Source organism: Toxotes jaculatrix, chromosome 2, assembly GCF_017976425.1.
Source record: "Toxotes jaculatrix isolate fToxJac2 chromosome 2, fToxJac2.pri, whole genome shotgun sequence".
NCBI classification, from domain to species: Eukaryota; Metazoa; Chordata; class Actinopteri; family Toxotidae; genus Toxotes; species Toxotes jaculatrix.
The window spans coordinates 26,599,006-26,618,577 of record NC_054395.1 but is presented as its reverse complement, the minus strand read 5'-3'; the positions used below and the strand labels follow the sequence as shown (position 1 = coordinate 26,618,577).

The window sequence follows — 19,572 nt, the reverse complement described above, 5'->3', positions numbered from 1 at the left end:
ATGGATCCAGGGTTGCATTCCCAAGCATGAAGAAAGCTCTGGTGGAGGCAGAATCACTCCCATCCCCTTCAACATGGGAACAATCCTGACACAGTGGGAGGGAATGGGGTGTACATTGTTTGTGTGTGTGTGTTTTTGGGTTTTTCATGTCTCATAGCTTCTGGGAACGTGGACCGCAGGCTTGTGGCTTTCAAATTGTGATGTGTAGCCAGACCAGGCTTTTGTATCCTTGACATAAATTCCTCACATTCATTGTGCCAGTAAAAAGTCTATAGAGTTACATAACGGAGAGCCATGCTTCTCTTGGCCGGAGCCCTCGCTTGTACCGCTGCAGTTACTGGACTGTTTCAAGTTAAGTAAAGCAGCAGGCACATGCCGTTTGTCTAGAGACCTCAAACTTTTAAAATCAGTTGAATTATTAGCTCATGTGTGTGTCTGAAGAGCAAAAGACCAAAGTACTGAGTAATGTTGAACACCCAGTAAGCAAGAAACTCAAATCGCTCTATTTTCAACACCACTTTTGGCAGATGTTAAGAGGGTGGAATCAACCCCCTTAACCAGCCAACATAATGCTGCTGATCTACAGTCCCAGCGGTAGTCGTTTTATCCCCTCAGGAGCTGAATAAGAGAACTTCATTTAATTTACAATATTTTTGAATTAGGTAGGCAATAGCTTTTTTTATTCCCCAGCAACCAAGTCTATCCTTCAGTACTTCCTGCTGAAAATGGGTGTCATAAAAAATGCTGTTCAAGTTTCAAAGCAGAACTCTTGTAGAGTGCGGGATGCGTAGGATACTCTGCACTTTAAAATTTTCATTACTTTCACTGTGGGAATATTTCTCTTTGTTACTATGGAGTATGATTATTTTTTATACACTTTTTTCCTGCCACTTCCTACTAGTTTGAATTAGGGGTGGGTCGATATGTCAGATATACTCGATGTATTGCAGCTTGTTCTATCTAGGATGTAGTAAATGGCTATACTATCAACATCTAGGACAAATTGTCACTTAATTTTTTTAAAGCGTCGGCATGAGACTTCCGTGTCTTTTTTGTTGCTTTGTGCTCAGTTTATATTGGGTCTATATTGAGCTTGAGCTCTATAGAATCAGGCTGTATGAACGTATGAAGATGTTATGTGCATGAAGAACACTAGTCAGGACTGAAGAGTTGAATACATTATGAAGCCTCTTGGATGAAAGGTGAAATGTCTTCATACATCTACGATCATGACATGGATGACTGAAAATCAGTTTTGTTCAGTTTAACTTGGTTGCGATTTCTACAGGGATGTTTTTGTGTGCAGTTCAGATCAGTGAAGTGTATGATAAAATATTCATCAGCAGATTAGCCAGCAGCTTGCAGAATTAGTCTCACAATAGGAAAAATCATGTATTTACAATTTTTGGAGTTGTCTTGCTGGGAGAGGTGTGTGATCTTGCTGACTGATGTTCCCTGCACAGCCTGGCTTCTGCTTGATTTTGATTTGTCAACATTTTCTGGTCTGGAGGAAATCTACAGGATTTTAACACTTGCGTCAGAGACTCTGGCAGACAGTGACAGCAAACATTACCACATTTTGGCCTTGTGGAGCTATGATTGAGACCACATTAAAGAGAAGAAGAAAACGGGGAACATGAAGCTAGATTTTGATGAGGCACATCACAGGTATTGTTGTGGCTGTGATAACTTGTCAGAACAACTCCAATGTTGTATTTTATGTAGACAGTTGACCCCAGTGCTCACCACCTCTGTCTGTGTAAGGTTAATTGCATACCTCCTGCTAAGCAGCGTTTAGGAGAAAGCCCACAGTATAAATGGCTAAATGGCGTCACATTCAAAGCTCATCCTGCATGTCCCTTCCCGAGAAGGGGGCTCCCTCTCCGCTCACAGCTGGGGTCCACACAGAGGAAGAGTGCTACTATAGCAGACCTTAGGGAAATCTCTCTGTTTCTTCCTTCTCTCTTCATCTCACTCCTTCCTCTGTCTGACATTATGTCGCTCCAAGGAAAATGGTAAATTTTCCTCCTCTTCGAGATGACTGTGCAGCCCCTACACTTCCTTAAACTTTGCATGAACTGCTGTTGTTCCGGAGAAGCAGCTGTCCTAATTTTGTGTTCCTCTTTGTCATGCATACATCTGGCTTTTTAACGAAAGAGCCTAATTAATGTTTCATTACGCATGACAGCTTCAATATGCCATCTTTGCCACTTAGCACCTAGCTTCCTCAGGTACAAGAAATTACTGTCCAGACAAGGACCCTTTTTATTTGGGTCTCGTTCGTACCGTGTGTTATTGTTGGTCAAATGAGTGCAGTGTTGGTTGTTATGAATTTAAATTTCAGAATATCTTTTTTATTGTCTCAGAATCAAATAACCAGAGTGGGTGTTTTGGAAATGAGTGCCATGTGGACGCCCTCCTACATGATTTAATTGCTGGACTGACCCAGGTTTCTCTTCCCTTTCCCACAGGTAAGGTGCTGAATACTGATTTGCGTCACTACCTCAGTCTGCAGTTTCAGAAGGGCTCCCTAGACCATAAGCTCCAGCAGGTGATCAGAGACAACCTGTACCTGCGGACCATTCCCTGTGAGTAGCTTCCACAGCCCTGGGCACCTCAGTCTTCTCTCTCTCTCTGTCTGGGCTCCATTTGCTGTCCTCTGACCCCTTCAGATGGAGCCTGGTCTGTTCTCATCTGTAGAAGTACCTGCACCATCCTGCTTTTGCATTTTAAACCCTTTTTTAAAAAAATTTTCTACTCAATTCTCTTCTTTGCTCCTCAGTTCACCAGATAATATGAATTTCTGAGTCATGTAGTCTGCAAAACTTTGCCTTTCACTTTATAATCTCAATATAATTAGTAAAAGTCTTAGGCTTAATGTAACTCTGATGTCCTAGGAAAAATCTGAGTAGACTTTGATATGGAAGCCCAACATTATCTACCATGAGTAAAATATGTTTTAAGACTTCAGGGCTTATACAAAAGAACTGTATCGGGATCGAGGGGAATTGCAGACTTTCTCAGTTTTTATGTTTAATTTAATGGAAATAAGTTTTGAGACTGAATATATGAAGTATTGATTGAAGAGAGACATTTATTTTTCAGTTTCTGATTATAGTCAGACCTTGGTTATCTTTTACAATTAAAGGTGTGAAAGAGTTATGCAACATTTTTCTCATTCTCACTTTCTTCGCCTGAATTTTTTTTTTCTTTTTGAGTCCTCTCCACTGTTTCTTTTAATGTAGGAGAATAAATAACCACGACAAAGCAATTTTGTTTTCAGACCCGAGTGATTTTAAAATGGAAAACAAGGCCAACCGGCATAAATGAAAGAGCAGCTGCTATTCTCTGGGCTGCACAGCTGAGTAAAAAAAACATTTTTTTTTGCCATTTGCCACTGCCCCAGACACCGTTTATTATCAGTCTAACTCTCAGTTATCATTTGGGAAGCTCTTATTCCTGACATTTTGTGTCGAGAGCAAGTCATTTTAAAGGCATATTTTGACATTGCATTTAATGCAAATAAAGCAGTAATGATTCATTTGAGATAATAACATAATGAGCAGGACTTTGTAGTTGCTCATCTTGCTGAATGAAGCTGGCCATCTGCTGTCATTGAAATGTGTGGAACGGTTTACAGTGTAAAGCACAAGCAAGGCCTCAATGCTCCATAGCTGTTCAGTTACAGTATACACTGGTTAAGACCAGTAACATAGTCTCAGTCAAGATGGTCAAAGCTGTTAAAGCATTGCAATGGACACCTTGTTCTAGTTTTACCCAATCCTTCACATTTGAGTCTACTTCAGAAAGTCATCGTGGAAGATAAACCAAGAAAAACTTGCGGCATGTATATCCCATGCAAGACACTGCGGTCTGGCTTGAGTAGCTCAGCATATGTCCCCTGTCCACTCTGCTCATCCAAGCCTGTGCCAGTGGCTTATTACAGCACACTGAGCTGCAGTGACCCCGCAAGGAGCCTAAATAGCCACTAAAGCATGATGCCTGCGCTCATTACAGCAGCTCGAGTGGCATCTCAGAGTGAGGGAAGCATGACTTCCTTCTTCCACTACACGCAGTGAGGCTTCATTAAGTGTCACCCTGGCCTCCCACAAAAGATGTCAGGAGCTCAAGACATTGCCAGGGGTCCAGTGCACCAGGAAAACCTTGAAGCTTTGCTAACACCCCCCCCCCTCCACTGCCAGCCACCATTCTCCTTTCCCGGGTATTAATATACATCACGGCACAGCAATCGCCTCCACGAGTCTCATTTGAGATTAAAAAAAAATGAGGAAGTGTAGTGGAAATGTAAAAAAAAAAAAAAAAAACTGCCTCAGGTTTTCAATCCTCCCTTTTTTTTGGAAGATTGAAGGGGGCTCCTTTTAAGTTTTTAAGCCTCTGAGACAAAAGATAAAATCTAGCTTTGCATTGATTGAGAAAGAAGAACTTTTAAAGTAAATTGTAAAAATTTCATATAACATCAGATACAGTTTTGCCTTATGTATTTCATATGGAGATTGCGTTTAGTCACAGTGCCCTATAAATTTCAGAAATACGCCTGTATATTTCTCAGCGAGCCTCGAGAAATAAATGGAGGTGTTACAAGTTCAATCACGGCAAGTGCCAGCAATTTCATTCTAATTTTTTTTTTTTCTCCATTTTCACGTTGCCTCAAATATTATGCTCCTTTTTATGCACTGTGATATAATCGCTTCATGGTGCAGAAGAGATGATAATATTTTTTTTTTCTGAACAAGAATCATTCTTGAGTATTAGTCAGTGTTTATTCTCACTTCAGATTAATACATGACTAAGATCCTGTAGTAATGAATTGGTAGCAATGCACCATTTGCCATTGTGTCACACTAAGTGCCCTCTTTGTAAATGTGTTCCCAACCAAGACTTTTGACTGTTTACTATAGACAGCAATTATAGACAACATTCATCACCACCTCTTGTTGTTCTTGAAATATAAAGTTGGCAGTATCTGATCTGATATCTTTCAATATAGTTCTACATTAGTTTTTTTCCCTTTTCTCTTCTCTGTTCTGTTGTTCTGCTGCAATTAGCATCTGGGAGCTTTGTTGTTAAAGGCTTGTCACTGGGTTTTGACTGAGTGGGTGTTCAACCTGCTAGGAGGGAAACACAGAATAAAGTTCACACTTAACACGGCAGAGCTGGATTTTAAGCCACAATACCCCCTGTAGACCGGTAACTGCTTGTACTTTTTGGTTTTTCATTTGCTTTGGTTTGGCGCTTTTGTCCTTTATTGTTTTCATGCGGTTGTTTCATCTCTTCAAAGAGAAGCTTGTGCGGAACCACACACAAGATGGAAGTGAAAACAGTGTGTTCTTTTTCCAGTGAGAATTGGCAGCAAATTTCCTCTTGTCTTTTCTTCAAAGCTCCTAATCCCGGTGCTCCTTCTCAGATAACAGTTAGATTTCTAGTTTCAACAGTCTTAGCAGTCTGTCTGCACTGTTTGTCCATAGCTGGGGTGTAATCATACTCTCCCCTCACAGCTCTCCAGGTGTGGACACTGGAGAGAGGCTTTGCTTTGTGAATTCACCCATCTAGAACAAATGACTGCAGATCAGGTGATAAAACAACATTTCCAAAGGCACATGATGGTGTGATGAGAATTAAAACTGTCAAGGTGGAAAAACTGATCCAGCTTTTGTCAGTTTTGTCAGAACTGTCAGCTAAGGTAGCTGAATAAACATTAAAATGCTAAACAACCACATTTCCCCATTCATTCTTACAGAATAAAGCTCATATTTCCTCCGCTCGTGGCCTCACTGTTCTCCTCCGATGGCTCTTTTTGACAGAATAAAAGATGGCCTTTGCAACAGACTAAGCTGTTTCAGATGTGATGGCTCATACTGCAGTCAGGATGGATGTTGACACAGAAAGAAAATGAAGAATGGGGATAGGTTCCTGTTAAACTCTGAGTTAAAATCCCCTGTGCCTGCAGTGCAGCCAGATAGCAGAGCAGTTCAGCTGAGGTACTGTAAAAGCTCTGATTACATCTAAGATGACAGTAAGCAGAGTCGGCATGTTAGGGAACGGAAAATCATTTTCATAACAATATGTTTTTAATGTCTCACAGATCAGAGCATCAACAGGGCAAAACATGACACCTTTTTTGACAAGCTACGGCAGTAATGGCAGATTATTATTTAATGGCTCTAACTTTACAGGAACAGGAAGTGCAGTGTAGATGCTTCACTTTTGGAACAGCAGCATGTTTTAGGGGGGAAAAGACTTCATAAGGAGTTCATGTTTTAAAAAGAAGGGGAAATAAAAAAGTTGGAACCCTTGAGCTTAGATTATAACTGCTGCTTTGAGATTGTTTCAGACACAGAGAGGCTGACCTTGGCCAAAACTGCTGGCATGAAGGACACAATACACTGTAAAACATGTAACTGATTTTTTACTCCTGTGACCTTGGAGCCTTTATGCTGGTTTTATGAATGTGAACAAATCTTTCCCAATGCTGCAAACAAGTGATGAGGCTGTAATTTGAAATGCTACTGGAACGAGTTTATAAGTTAATACTATGAGTTTAGAAATTCATAGTTTGGTTTATTGCAAATAGGATGTCCCAGAAAAGGCCTGGCGTAAACAGTGTTTTTAGTTAAGCAGCATCATGCAGACAAGTCACCACTATACATTTATCTTTGATAATTATACTGAATACATGAGTTCATCCACTCATATACCTTGTGCACACCTGACCAAAACCGCCTTCTCCAAATCTTTTCACATTATTTATTGTGCTGATATTGTGTTCATAAGGAACAAAAGTGGTGCTGTTGAAGTCAAAGTAAAAGTGCGCAATTAAAATCCTGTTCGTTATCATTATCATCAGTTACACTTGCTCTGTATTTGGACAGCTGTGCTGCCGTGTGGGGGATATTTTTTCTCTGTCTCATATTTGAATAATGAATTTGTAGCTTTGTGGTCCCAGCTCTGTTGACTATTCATAATGTGGACACAGATTCTCCCCTGAGTGCAGTATTTGGACTTGACTCACATCCCTGTGGGCATGTTGGAAACAGTGTCACATTCAGCCCCCTCCAACCCCGAACCCCTCCACCCCCACCCCGTCAGTGAATAGCACGTTCCACTTCTTTGGATGTTCCCTTTGTCTTAAACGGTGTCCTTGTCGGCAGGTACCACTCGGCAGCCCAGAGAGGGGGAAGTTCCCGGTGTGGACTACAACTTCATCAGTGTGGGGGAGTTCCGAGAGCTGGAAGAAAGTGGATTGCTGCTGGAGAGTGGCACCTACGATGGTATGTCTCACAACACTTTGAATACAACACTGCAGAGGGGAGTGTATGGACCGTTTACTTTTAAGGAGGAAAAATAAATTTTTTAAAATAAGTTGAAATCAATTACTGTCTGAGATTATGTCAATAATATTTAATCTCGTTTACACATTCTTTGATATATCATATATCATATTTTGTGATCTAAATCTTTTTTTTTTCCTCATTTTAGACTCTTATTTGTTGTTTGGTTTTTCTTTGTTTTGTGTTATGATGACTGACAGCAAGTCATGTACCACTTTACTGGCTATTGTGTGTAAATTTATTCTCTCGCAAAGAACTCACCAAGAAATAACTGGGCATTATTAGCCAAGACTGCAACTTGACCTTGACCCTGGCATTATGAAAACCGAGGAATGGGAAGAATTATAATTAATCCCATAATAATATGGGAAGATGGTTACTTGTTGATCTCTATGTTCCTCTTACTTTTTAATGAGCAACTGCCAAAATACATTAAGTAGAACATAAATGCAACACTATTTTTTTTTAACTTCTTTTCACTTTCTGATGTATCAGTGAAACCCCCGCACTCACATGGTGATGCACATACATGTTACCATGGTTACCAAGTGATCTTACATAAATAGGCTGTATAAGCTGTTTACACAGGTCTCAGATAGATTTAATTTAGCCTTTGCATTGGTGCTAAAATCACATACCTACTGTCGTGAAATCCTGTGGTTGGCCTGCTTTGCAGTCCTTAAACATTCCGCACGAGATCGTGACTTTGCTGAGCTGTGCACCATTAGGTCGCCAGGTGAAGTCAACACATTGCCCACGTCATCAAACTGTCACCGTAAATGTGATGAAACTGGGGATAATATATCCCCAGGTGATTTTGTTGACTAAAAGAACCTCACCCTGGTCCTTTACACGCAGCGTCAGAAATGCCGTGGCTGTGTAAGAGCTCCTCTCATCCGCCCTCTGTCCCACATCCAGTCCTCAGAGACTGGCCCTGCTACCCTGAGCCTGTGAACCAGTCAGCAGGATGAATAATGGATCTGCTCTGCCCTTAACCTGTTTAATGTAACACAACTGAATGTGTATGGAAGGCACAGATTCAGAGACCCTCATAAAGTTAATTATTAATGCCCAGGCTTTTGACCTCGGAGTTTCCACAGATAAACTGTTAGAAAAAGTCCTTACACACAAACAACGATCTGCAGACAAACAGTGAGACATGGTTGTGGTAGTTGGTGGTGCAAAAACAGTTTGATTTCTGCGGAGATACTGTGTTACAGCTTTATATCACAGACTCATTAGGTTATTGCGTTATGGGCTTAGTATCTCCACTTTTTATGCCCCCTGTTGTTTTATAGTGTTTTTATTGTTTCCATGTTTCCTTGCTGCAAAAAGAATTTCCCTCTTGTGGGACAAACTCTGAACCCAACTGAACTTTGAGAGTCAAGGGCTCAGGGAAAACCACATCCCATCTCCGTCCCTGCCTTCTTTTTCATTGCAGTCTGTCATTATTCTTCTCTCTTCCCCCCTCTTGCGACATGCCTTGCTTCTTCACTGCACATTAGGTTTCTCTGTCTGAACGAGGCCTTACTGTATATGTGGCTGATTGAATGGAAACCTTGACCTGGGCAGCCACTGTCACTACTGTGACTAATCATCCAGACCTGTGAACAACGGGGACTTGATGGTGCCACGGTTAAACTGTAACCAAGAGTGAGACTCTCTCCCACTGCTCTGCTGCAGCCAGTATCTGAGACAATGAGCGTTTCACAGAGTGGTTGTCATATCGCTCATCAGTGCTAGAAAGTTATTTCAGAAGGCCAATATTATGAAAATACTTAACCAAGCAAAAAAAAAGAGAAACGTTTTTCCGTGTTCTTGAGATCACTCCTCAGCATTAATCCATAACATTTACGACTCTCAACAGTCTTGCTCTCTGCATTCCAAGCAGGTCTCAGCAGCAAAGTTGACTCAGCCGTTGCTGAAGTGGATGAGGAAGTTTAAACGACACGAAAACAAAGAGATTGGTTTGCCAGTTTTTGTTTTACAGAATGATGAAAGTGTCAGGGTGTGAGTAATACTTGTTACTTTGGCTGTGCTGAGACTCTCAAGAATTAGATTTGCTTGTGTGCGACTGTGTGTGCGTGTGTCCATGTATGTGAATTAGGGTATATCCAGTTTTCCGCCCCTCACTGTGTGTGGTACAGAACAACCAGTCGTATGAATCATTCATGACAGAGACGGGGAGCTGAAATGGACAAGTGAAATTCAAGAAAAGCAGGTGTCAGCAATGGAAGGCATAGTTGCTATAAGAGATTTCATCAGAAATGCAGCATTGCGTTAGCTTTGATGTCTTATTGTTGTACTGTTCTTGGTGTTACTGTACCACAGGCTTTCTTTTCTGGTTGTCTTATACAAGGTTGGTATAGAAAAGATATAGCAGACATTTTACTGAGGTTCTTATAGTTGTCAAACTCCTTTAGGTTGTCTTGTATACACAAGACAAGACACTGATATGGTAAACACAACCTTGATTACATGTTGTTTGACGTAGTCAGGGGTCAGTGTCCCGCTCTAAGGATGCAGTGGAAATATAAAATACTTCAGAATAGCACAAGACAAGTGAAGCATAAAAGGCTCGAACAAAGACAAAAGATTTATAGTTAAGACAGTATGGTACTTTCATCGCCTCTGTTACTGTCTGTAGTTGTACGCCTGCTAAGGGCCAGTTTGACAGAGGATGAAGATGATCAAACGATCATGGACTTTACTGGAAAAGAAAATGACCATTTGCTGTCCCCTGGTTTTGCTGGACTACATTGCCTACAGCCATTTTATAATAAGGTCTTGTTTTGGCATCACAGGCTTTGTGAAGTTGTGAGGCAAAGCTGCATAGCTGTGGATTAGACAGAAACAGGGCAACGGGCCAGAAGTCATAGAGGAGAGAGGGTGCAAAGGTGCTGTGCTAGCAACAGCTGCCCACTCCTCGGAGCTGGAAGATTAAGAAGTACCTCAGCTCTTAGGACTGCATTACTGATAACAGGAGTTGGATTAGTGTTGTTTTTGTTCCGAGACCAAATAACATTAGAGAACAAAAAAAAAAAAAAAAAAGCTGAAACAGAAAGTGGAAGAACGAAAGATGAAGCGATAAAGTAAGAGAGATTAGGATGGATGAGAGCAGCTCAAAAAGAAAAATAAGGATGAAAGTAAAGATATGAATGGTGTGTAATTTATAATGGGTGTCACCACATAGACGGAGGAGATGAACATAAACTGGGAAGGAAGTTTATTTATGAGAGGCAGGTCAAGCTGTGCACCACACACACACACACACACACACACAAGCACAGGGAGTAGAGGAATGCAGGGTTGACAGGGCTGGCTTGTGAAGTGTGGGCATCCATGCCAAACAGCGCCCGAGCTCTGTGCCAAGGCTGGAGCTCAAGATGGGCTTCACCCGCCTGTGGCACTGGCAGTCAGTGATGAGGCCTGGACAGACTGGGCACTGCCCAAAAGTGGAAGCCCATCCTCAGTGATTAATGAGGGTCTGTGACTGTGGCTGGCAGGTTCAAAGAGGAAGAGGGATAAACGTGGAGTGAGGATGGGGTGGTGGGGGTTGGGTGGGGGCTCTGGGAGAGAGACCGGGAGGGCTGAGTCAGAATATAAACCCTTGAGAGGTTTTCCCAAACTTTCACAACATAAGGGATGTCTCCAATTTCCATTTGTGTTTGAAAACATTGCCACAAAACCATTTGCTTGCATTTCACATTGCTAAATGACCATGACTGCATGAGTCTTTGCTCTCTAGAATTTCCATCACAGCTTGTAATGAGAGTTTTTTTTTTTTCCTGAAGGATATAGTGAGTTTCAGAGGGGTCATGTCTCGCTGCAGATATATCTCTAGTCACAGTTGTACTAACATTTTATTCAGATTCTCACGAGTTGGAGATGAGACATGCTGGCAGCTGCTGACTGAAACAGATGGCGTGACATCTACATACACACACACACACATTCTTTCTCACCCATAAACACACATAGCCCTAGCAGTGCATATTTAAGCTTGGGGTCTCTCCGGGCACAGCAGCCTTCTAACGGGAAGCAAGTTTTTAAAAAAAATGTTCCCTCTGACATAAAACTACTTCTTACTGGCAGCAAACACAGCCGTGCATGTGTAACGAGTGAATGACTATGTAATTCACTGACAGTGCCAAGCAAGTGTTGGCCCAGGCTGTTAAAATGAAAACAGCTTTGCTTTACACTGCCCACCCACCACTTTCAGAAGGCTGAAAAAAGAGCTTTAATGTAATAACACAGCACTGAAATTATCAGCCCTCTGTGCACACCGTTTCTGCAGCTTTTACCTTTAACACGACTTCTACTTGTCATTTTGCCACCGTGTGACTAAAGAGTTAAATTACATAAGCCACTGATGACCAAAAATGTTGAATTTCACCGTGATAGGTTGTAATATTGTTATTTGATGTCCTAATCTTGCCTCTGATAGGTTGAGTATAGCAAGCCAACCTCGTCGACGGCTTTTATCCTTCTAGTCAGTCCATGTTTTGTATACTTGTGTGTTGCGTGCTGTATACTTGTTGAAATGCTCATCTGTATGAGCATATTGTACAGTCCCATTGTAGTGATTCTACAGTTCCGCATATTGTAGGATCCTAAGGTCAGAAAATTTGATCCATCATTAGGGAACAGCTTGTGGAAATAATCATTCCGTCCTAGATCTTACTGTAATTCTTCCTCTGATTTATTCTCCATTTTTGTGCTTGTTGTTAAATTTAAAACAGAGCAGCCCAACTTGTTGATTTGTTAATTCAGTGCCCACATCAGTAGGTGTCTATTTTTGTCACACACACACACACAGTCCTGGGGAGCTATTAGCATGGTGGCTCCCAGGCTTTTTCCCCCTCCTTTTTTTTCCAGTAACTAACAGCCCATTAATCTAAGGGTGGAAGTTTAAATTGGCCAAAGACTGACCAGACGTTCTGTTCAAATCAGGCCTGATTTTTTTCGTTGTTTGTCCTGGCATCCGAAGACAAAAGGACTTTGTCCTGATAATTAGACAGTGGACGTTTATGAGGCAGCACATGTCTTTTAAAAAAGTTTTTAGGGTTTAAGTAAGAGCCTGTAGTGCTAACAGTACAGTTTGACCAACTAACTGACCAATTGTTGCTGCTCTTCAGTCAATCTTGACCCTGACAGTTTCTCTCAATACTCAAATAAGTCAATAATTTGTTTTCTCTCAAGTGGGCTAGTTAATTAACACACTTCCTACTAGAATGAATGAGATTAAATCTGTGTTTTCAGTCTTTATTCTTGCACTGTTTTAATTTTGGTGTGCCTGTCACATGTTAAGTATTATTTAATTTAATTTTCCTTGGTTGTCCGTTCAGTTATTTATTTATTATTTATCTATTAGAATCGCAAATGTTCACCTGTTTGATCTTGCCCATGTTTGCTGCCCATGTTCTAGCTGTTGTGTAATAATTAAATCTAATTCCTATTTGTATAGCTAGTTGAAATCTTTGATGTGATAAAATATTGTATATGCACTTGACACATCAAAAGACAGATGGGACTATATTAATTAGAATAATAATTCTAATTCTATTTAATGGAACAGTGGATAATTAATAAATGAATAAATAAAACTGCTGTTTTATAGTAAGATTACACTTTGCACTAAATAAAATAATAGAGCTGTCAGTAGATGTGGGAGCACTGTGCCCCATAGTCACAGAATACAAGTGCTTAATTAAATTGCACTTTGTTAAAATAACTTGAAGTTAAACCAAACGAGTAGCCACGTGAGATTCAAGCAAACAGCTCATTTAATGAACTTAGCCAAAAGTCCCGAATCCTCAGAGAGACATCTCAGTTAATTGTTTAGGTGAAGTTAAAAACACCCAGCCTGTAGTTGTTTGACTTCTGTTTTCAGTTATTACATCTACACTGGATGAAGTTCGAGACTCTCCTCAAAGACTGCTTTTCATATTGTGGCTCATTAGCACAGTGTAATTACAACACTATCCATCTCGATGCGCTTCCTTATTGTGGCCACTGTCTTCCAGCTCCTCGCTAATGTGCACTTACGGAGGCTATGTGTGCGTTTGTGTGAGCTTCAGGAGCTGAAGAGTGCACGGAGCAAATTACCGCTTCTAATTTAACACCCTCAATTTGCATTTTTTTAGTAAGCTTCCTATTAATTACAGCCTGGTAAAGGATTTAATGGTTTTCAATAAGGTACTGATATTAATACTTCTTAGATTAAAACACATAATAATGTAATTACCTTCACCAGTTATGATGTATGGTTTAACATGACACTTTTTAGCAAATGTGTTGATTATTTAGCACATCATAATTATATCTGATTAAAAAAAATAAACCTGTTCAGCTGGAAAGTCTTGACAAGTTGTAAGGACTATTGCCACTGTGCTGTCTTTTGTATTAATGTGTGAGGCCAGTCTTTGCATATATATATCTTACCTTTTCTGTTTTAATTTCTCTCTTTTCCTCTCACTCTGCTCCCTCCAGTCCTTCCTCCTTAGTTGTTACAGTACAATTTCAAGCAACTCAGACACAGCTCAGTCTTAACCACGCTGCAATCCCACACAAACACTGGAGGACTGTGGTTTCCCAGAGACAGAGAACAGCCAGCAAATCAATATTTGTACCATATCTTTCCAACTATTTTCTCACCTCTTGCGCTTTTAAGTTTTGATCTTTTCTGTTATTCCTCATTCTCCTGCACGGAGTGACAAGGTAGTGAGTGGTAAACTGGGTCATCCTTCTCTTGTAGCTGAGGAAAGACTCGCTCTGTGGAGTAAGGCTGTTTGCTGCCTTAGGCACGAACATGACAGCAAAGGAAACCTGATGGACTTCAAGGGCCAATCAACTGCTTGAGAACCTACCTTGGCATAAATGCTGTAGTCACAGTCCCTCGTGGAGGGAAGCAGTAAATATGACAATGCAGCAATGCAGGCTTTTTGGCTTTGGTCTGAGGGCTGGGACCGCTGTATTAGTAAATCATAATACTAATAGAGATAGGAATAATAACATGCATAAAAAACATAAGAAACATAAGAATAAAGTAAAGAAGTACATACACAATACAAAATAATAATTAACTATGTATGGGACAAAAATAATAGAAATAAAAGAATTAAATTAGAAAAACTGCCCACCCACCACGATAATCTGTCTCACACCCAGCTGTTTTGCAGATGGGAAGCCAGCAAGGGATCATGCCTTGTTAGCAGGTTTGGGTCTGGGGGAGACAACATGACCCTCTCCTTGTGTTGGAGGAAACATATGGTTCTGTGGCTGAACCTCACTCGGACCAACAGTGTGGGTCAGTAGTGACAGTAATAGCAATTCTCAGTGGGAATTAACAAGGACTAAATTACATTAAAAACTGAGGGAAAAAAATACTTTGCCGTGCCCAAGATGCTATTCCAAAACCTGAGACTTATGACAGCAAAAGCTTGGCCTTATTTTGTTCCAACCAGTACGGCTCTGCCAGGCATGATTTGTAGCTAACAACCAGACTCCCCATGTGCCTTTAAAGAAATTTAAACAACTATTACAGTCGAGGTAATATGGTCTCTTCTTGATCTGGTATCAACAAAGTGGTTTTGTGCTTAGTTGTTTTTTACCGTTCTGTGGTGTGCAAAGCTGAAAAGAGACCTGTAATTCTTTCCTACAGTATTTAATCTTTGTGACTACGTATGTGCACATTGTATTTTATTCCTGTACTTGTGAAGACCAAATGTTCTCACAATGGCAGGAAAATCTTCAAAACAAGGTTGTCCTGCAATTTGTCCGTCTATTCTTATGGCTATTTTTAGAAATAGATTTTCAGTTGGCTGAGTGTGACGGTTATTTATGGTTAGGTGTGTAGTTGAAGGCAGGGTTATGTAATGAATTTAATCAAAGAAAGCCACCATGTGTTAAGTAAAACATATTCTTGAGTTTATTTTGTCGTCTCTTTCTCCCTCTTTTCATTCCAGGCAACTACTATGGGACCCCTAAACCCCCTGCGGAGCCCAGCCCCGTGCAGCCAGACTTGGTGGACCAGGTTTTATTTGATGAGGAATTTGACACAGAGGTCCAGCGAAAACGCACAACCTCTGTCAGTAAAATGGATCGAAAGGACAGCGCCGCACCAGAGGAGGAAGAGGAAGAAGAGAGGCCTCCCATGGTCAACGGCCTGGCTGGTGAGAGATACCACTGTCTTTTATTTTTCACTGCTTACATAATTCTAACAGCTAGTTGTAATGCTGCTGTGCTCTATGCTGCTTTCCTCCATTTTAAACCCCAGCATTTTTTCTTTGCTTAATTTATTTATTTATTTTGGTCCAGCAGTTCATTATATTATTCTCAAAAATGCAAAACAGTACGACCTTTTTTTTTTCTTTCCTCCTTATCGTTCTTTTCAAACAAACATTCTCAGGATTAGCTGTTGTGCATGCAAGGCCAGCACTAAATCACAGCCCGGCAAAGTCAAGAAGTAGCCAAAGTCTGTCTGCGATCAATAGAAGCAATGCCTCGTTTAGAGGGATAGACTTTTGTCCTTGTTTGATTCCACCCCAGGAATGTCTCAATGTGGCTCACGGCACAAATAAAATCAGAACGTGTTTCAGCTAATGGAGAGTTATTGTCCTTTAGCTCCTGTATAATTACAAAACACTACAAAATTAAATGGCAGTAGTAAGTCAGGATTATGTTCCAACATGTTACATAATAACAATTCATATGAAGTCATTTTTATTTTTATTTCCATTCACCCATCTTAAACCAGCCAGCTGAACAAATCAGCAGCTTCTGGCACCTTGCTGCTCCAGCTGGAGCGGCCCCCCCTCAGCTGGCCTGTCCGCTGTTATGGCTTCAATGACAAGCCCCTAACCAGCCCTAAACACACCCTGACCTGGCGCGGTATGACACTGCCAATCTAAATTATTAGCCAAATAAGCCACTCTGCACAAGAAGACCCAGTTCGTCAAAAACAGCTGTTGTCCAATGCACAATTATCTTGCCAGTTTTGTTATTTTGTGTATTTTTGTCATTCTTGAGAATAACTAGCTGAATGTCATATTAGAATGAGCAACACAATTACTGTAATTTAATAGACAAATAAATAATAAATACATTCACCATTCATGCAGAAAGAAACTCAGGAAAGTTTCTTAGGTCACACCAGCCTGAATAGACTACAGAGCAATGCAGATGCAAGACATTTTGAACGACCTTTTTCTTATTGTGTCACCTTTTCATCGCCTGTTCACACTGGCTTGCAAGACCCCGTCCATCTAGAACATGCAGCACAAGCTAATTCAAAACATAAAACTGTTTGTATTTATTTTATGAACCACATCCGGAAAGGATAAAGTATCTTTACGCTGTGAGACTCAGAAATTAGCGATAAGAGCAGAGAGCGTGTAGGGGAGCTGCTCTTCTCACATCAAAGAACAAAAGGAGAGGAACTTTGTCAGAGAAACATCATCTCTGTGGCCTTGGGCTATAATGATAGCAGTGTGGAGCCCAGCCAAGAAAACCCACTCACTGTAGACAGATGCCACTCTTAATTCCTTAGTTCTTCAGTTGTCTCATCACTAGCGCGGTTTATTATACCTTTGTCAGCGTGTGGATTGATATGATTGCTAAAGTGGCGAGGATGTATAACAATAGGAGTAGCAGAAGACATATGGCCATGCCCAGAAGGTAGAATAATAATGGTCATGCATTACTGTGAGCAGCCATTTTTCTTTTGTGTCCCTTTAGCATTCCCGCCAGTTTGTGAGGGCTGTTGCAAATGCCTCCATTTCTGTGCAAGGGCTGAAAGCCTAGAGCAAGTGTCTGTATGCATGTATGTCATTTATTCTGACTTTATAAGTAGAGAAACCCCTTCTTGGTTCCGTCATGAAAGAGAGGCCCCGATTTCAGCACAAAAAGCTCTTGACTTCTTCCAGTCATCAGCTGTCACTTTCCATCTCTACCATTCAGTTACCCCAGTCAAACAGACTGAGCATTCAATGCCACGATAATGCTAGGTCATACACAGCCAGATGAAAACCTGCAGATAAGAGCCTCACACAGACAGGCGCACACACACACACACACACACGTCAAGATTAGGCAAATACACACACATGTAGCAGCCTGTGTGATACTAATAGAGTTGTGATGTGGTGCTCGTGGCTGGGCTGAAGCATTGGTCAGCTCTGCCTTTGCCTGGGAGGCAGTTCCCAGTACATCGCTGCTGACATGCAAATCCTATGGCAGTTGCTGCGCTTCCGTCCTCTCTCTGTGTACTCTCTCTGTCTCTCCCTCTCTCTCTCTACCCCTTCCTCTCCTGTGGATGTAACCATCCACCCAGTGTACAGAGGAAGAGCAGCTCGAGCAGCAGCAGCAGCAGGGAGAGATGCAAGGAGCCCAGAGGAGCTCCAATGGCGCCACACTCTCACCTCCTGTCTCCTTCTCCTTCTACCATCTCCCATACCCCTACTCCCAAACCCTTCCTCTTTCTGTCTCCATGCCCGTGTCAATCTCTCCATGCCGGGCCCCAGAGCACAAGGACAAGGCGGAGTGGAGGAGGACAGTGCCCAGCTACAACCAGTCAGCTGGGGCCATGGACTTGCGTGTGTGGAACACACAGGATGAAAATCAGGAGCCCTTGCCTAAAAACTGGGAGATGGCCTACACAGAGACCGGCATGGTCTATTTCATAGAGTAAGTAGCCTTTCTACTGCTACTTGCCTTCGTTGTTTTGGTCCTATTACTCTCCCATTACATCAGCACTGTGCTAATCCCACTCCCAATACTCTTAGTTTATGTGTTTTTCTGCCATTGTAAGCCAAATGTGTTAAGAGAACTGGCAGTGAGTCCTCTCTATGGACGCTGTCTGTAGGCTCTTCTGTTGTCCTCGATTAAGTTATTTCTTACCCCCTGTTTGACGTCGGGTTTGTTGGCTGGTGCTAAAAACAGCAGGCCTGCGTTGTTTACCTGGCCCGTTAGTGTGACAAGCAGTCAGCGCCGAGATGCCGTGAGAGCCAGGTGCTGCTGCTTGCTGCTAAATCAATAGCTCATTCTGCCAGTGAGAGAAACAACAGGTTAAATGGAGTTCGCCACCCCTGACCTGTTCTCTCAGCCCTGCTCTTTATGATGTCTGCAACTGCTCACTCTTTTCTTCCTGTGGTGTATGTATTCCTCATTTTCCTCCCTTTTCACTATGTCCCACACTCTCTCTCTCTCACACACACACTTCCTTGTACCTCACAGGGTCCTCTGAGCTTTGTTAAAATTTTACTAATATTTTAAAGGCGTCGTTGATAAGCCGTTTGATCTCAAAAGATTAGAAGTTAACACTTTGTGTTTCCAGGGAGCTTTTAGCTCTGTTTGTTGGTTGGAGCTGGCGGAAAAGCTCCTGGGTAATGTGGCTCCTGAGAGTCCCCGGTGCTAATTACTGAATTGTCACGCTATCTTAAATGTTTTCTATATGATTTCTACTGTGCCTAAAGCCCCGTCTCCTCTTTATACTTCAGTCACAACAGCAAGACCACTACCTGGCTGGACCCCCGCCTTGCCAAGAAAGCCAAGCCGCCTGAGAAATGCGAGGAAGGAGGTAAGACAGTATCTGCAGATAGTTCTGTGGCAGTAAGTTTGCACAGGCACTTCCACCCCTCAGTCCCACTCATATACTCTCCTCCCTACCCACACACACACTTCCACTTCATCGCAACTCCCTGCTGCATAGAGCAGCGTGTGCATGAGCCGCATGCCTGCCTCACTGAAGGGGGCACTGGCTAACAGACGGAGATTGAACAGCTGAGCGGGCCTGGTCACAGTCGCACTGGTGACACAGCACAAACCTCCGGTCTGCCCCTCTCCTCCTAATGGCCTCTGGGACACATGCAGGGAGCTCATCAGTGTGGCATCTCTCAAAAGGCAATTTTCTATGGCCCCTCTTGCATAAAGATCTCCTCTGCGCTGCATGTGTTTGTCACACAGAGGCAGAAACTCGAGATCTTACACACATACACACCTCTGGAGAGAAAGGGTATTATTTTCCAGGGAGGCTGTATAAAAAATTTCAGCATTTCCTCCTCCTCTCCCTCCCTCCTCTATATTGTGTACTAAACCCTAAACACATAGTAACAAATAAAGGCAGGGCTCCTGTTCCGTAGGTATAGGTAGGCATGCTGTGAAGCTGCCAGTCAAAGCACCACGCCTCATTGCGTGTGTCCAATTGTCCATGCAGTGCCTCAGC

At 41.9% G+C, this 19,572-nt stretch overlaps 1 protein-coding gene across 1 annotated transcript in view; it reads left to right on the top strand.

The window, feature by feature from the left end:
- magi3a (membrane associated guanylate kinase, WW and PDZ domain containing 3a) overlaps positions 1-19,572 on the top strand; it is a 101,247-nt gene that overhangs the window by 60,314 nt on the left and 21,361 nt on the right. Inside the window, exons 2-6 of the mRNA XM_041059851.1 lie at positions 2,472-2,588; positions 7,170-7,289; positions 15,317-15,523; positions 17,873-18,035; positions 18,848-18,927. Coding sequence (XP_040915785.1) covers positions 2,472-2,588; positions 7,170-7,289; positions 15,317-15,523; positions 17,873-18,035; positions 18,848-18,927 — 687 coding nt within the window. The remainder of the gene's footprint in view (positions 1-2,471; positions 2,589-7,169; positions 7,290-15,316; positions 15,524-17,872; positions 18,036-18,847; positions 18,928-19,572) is intronic.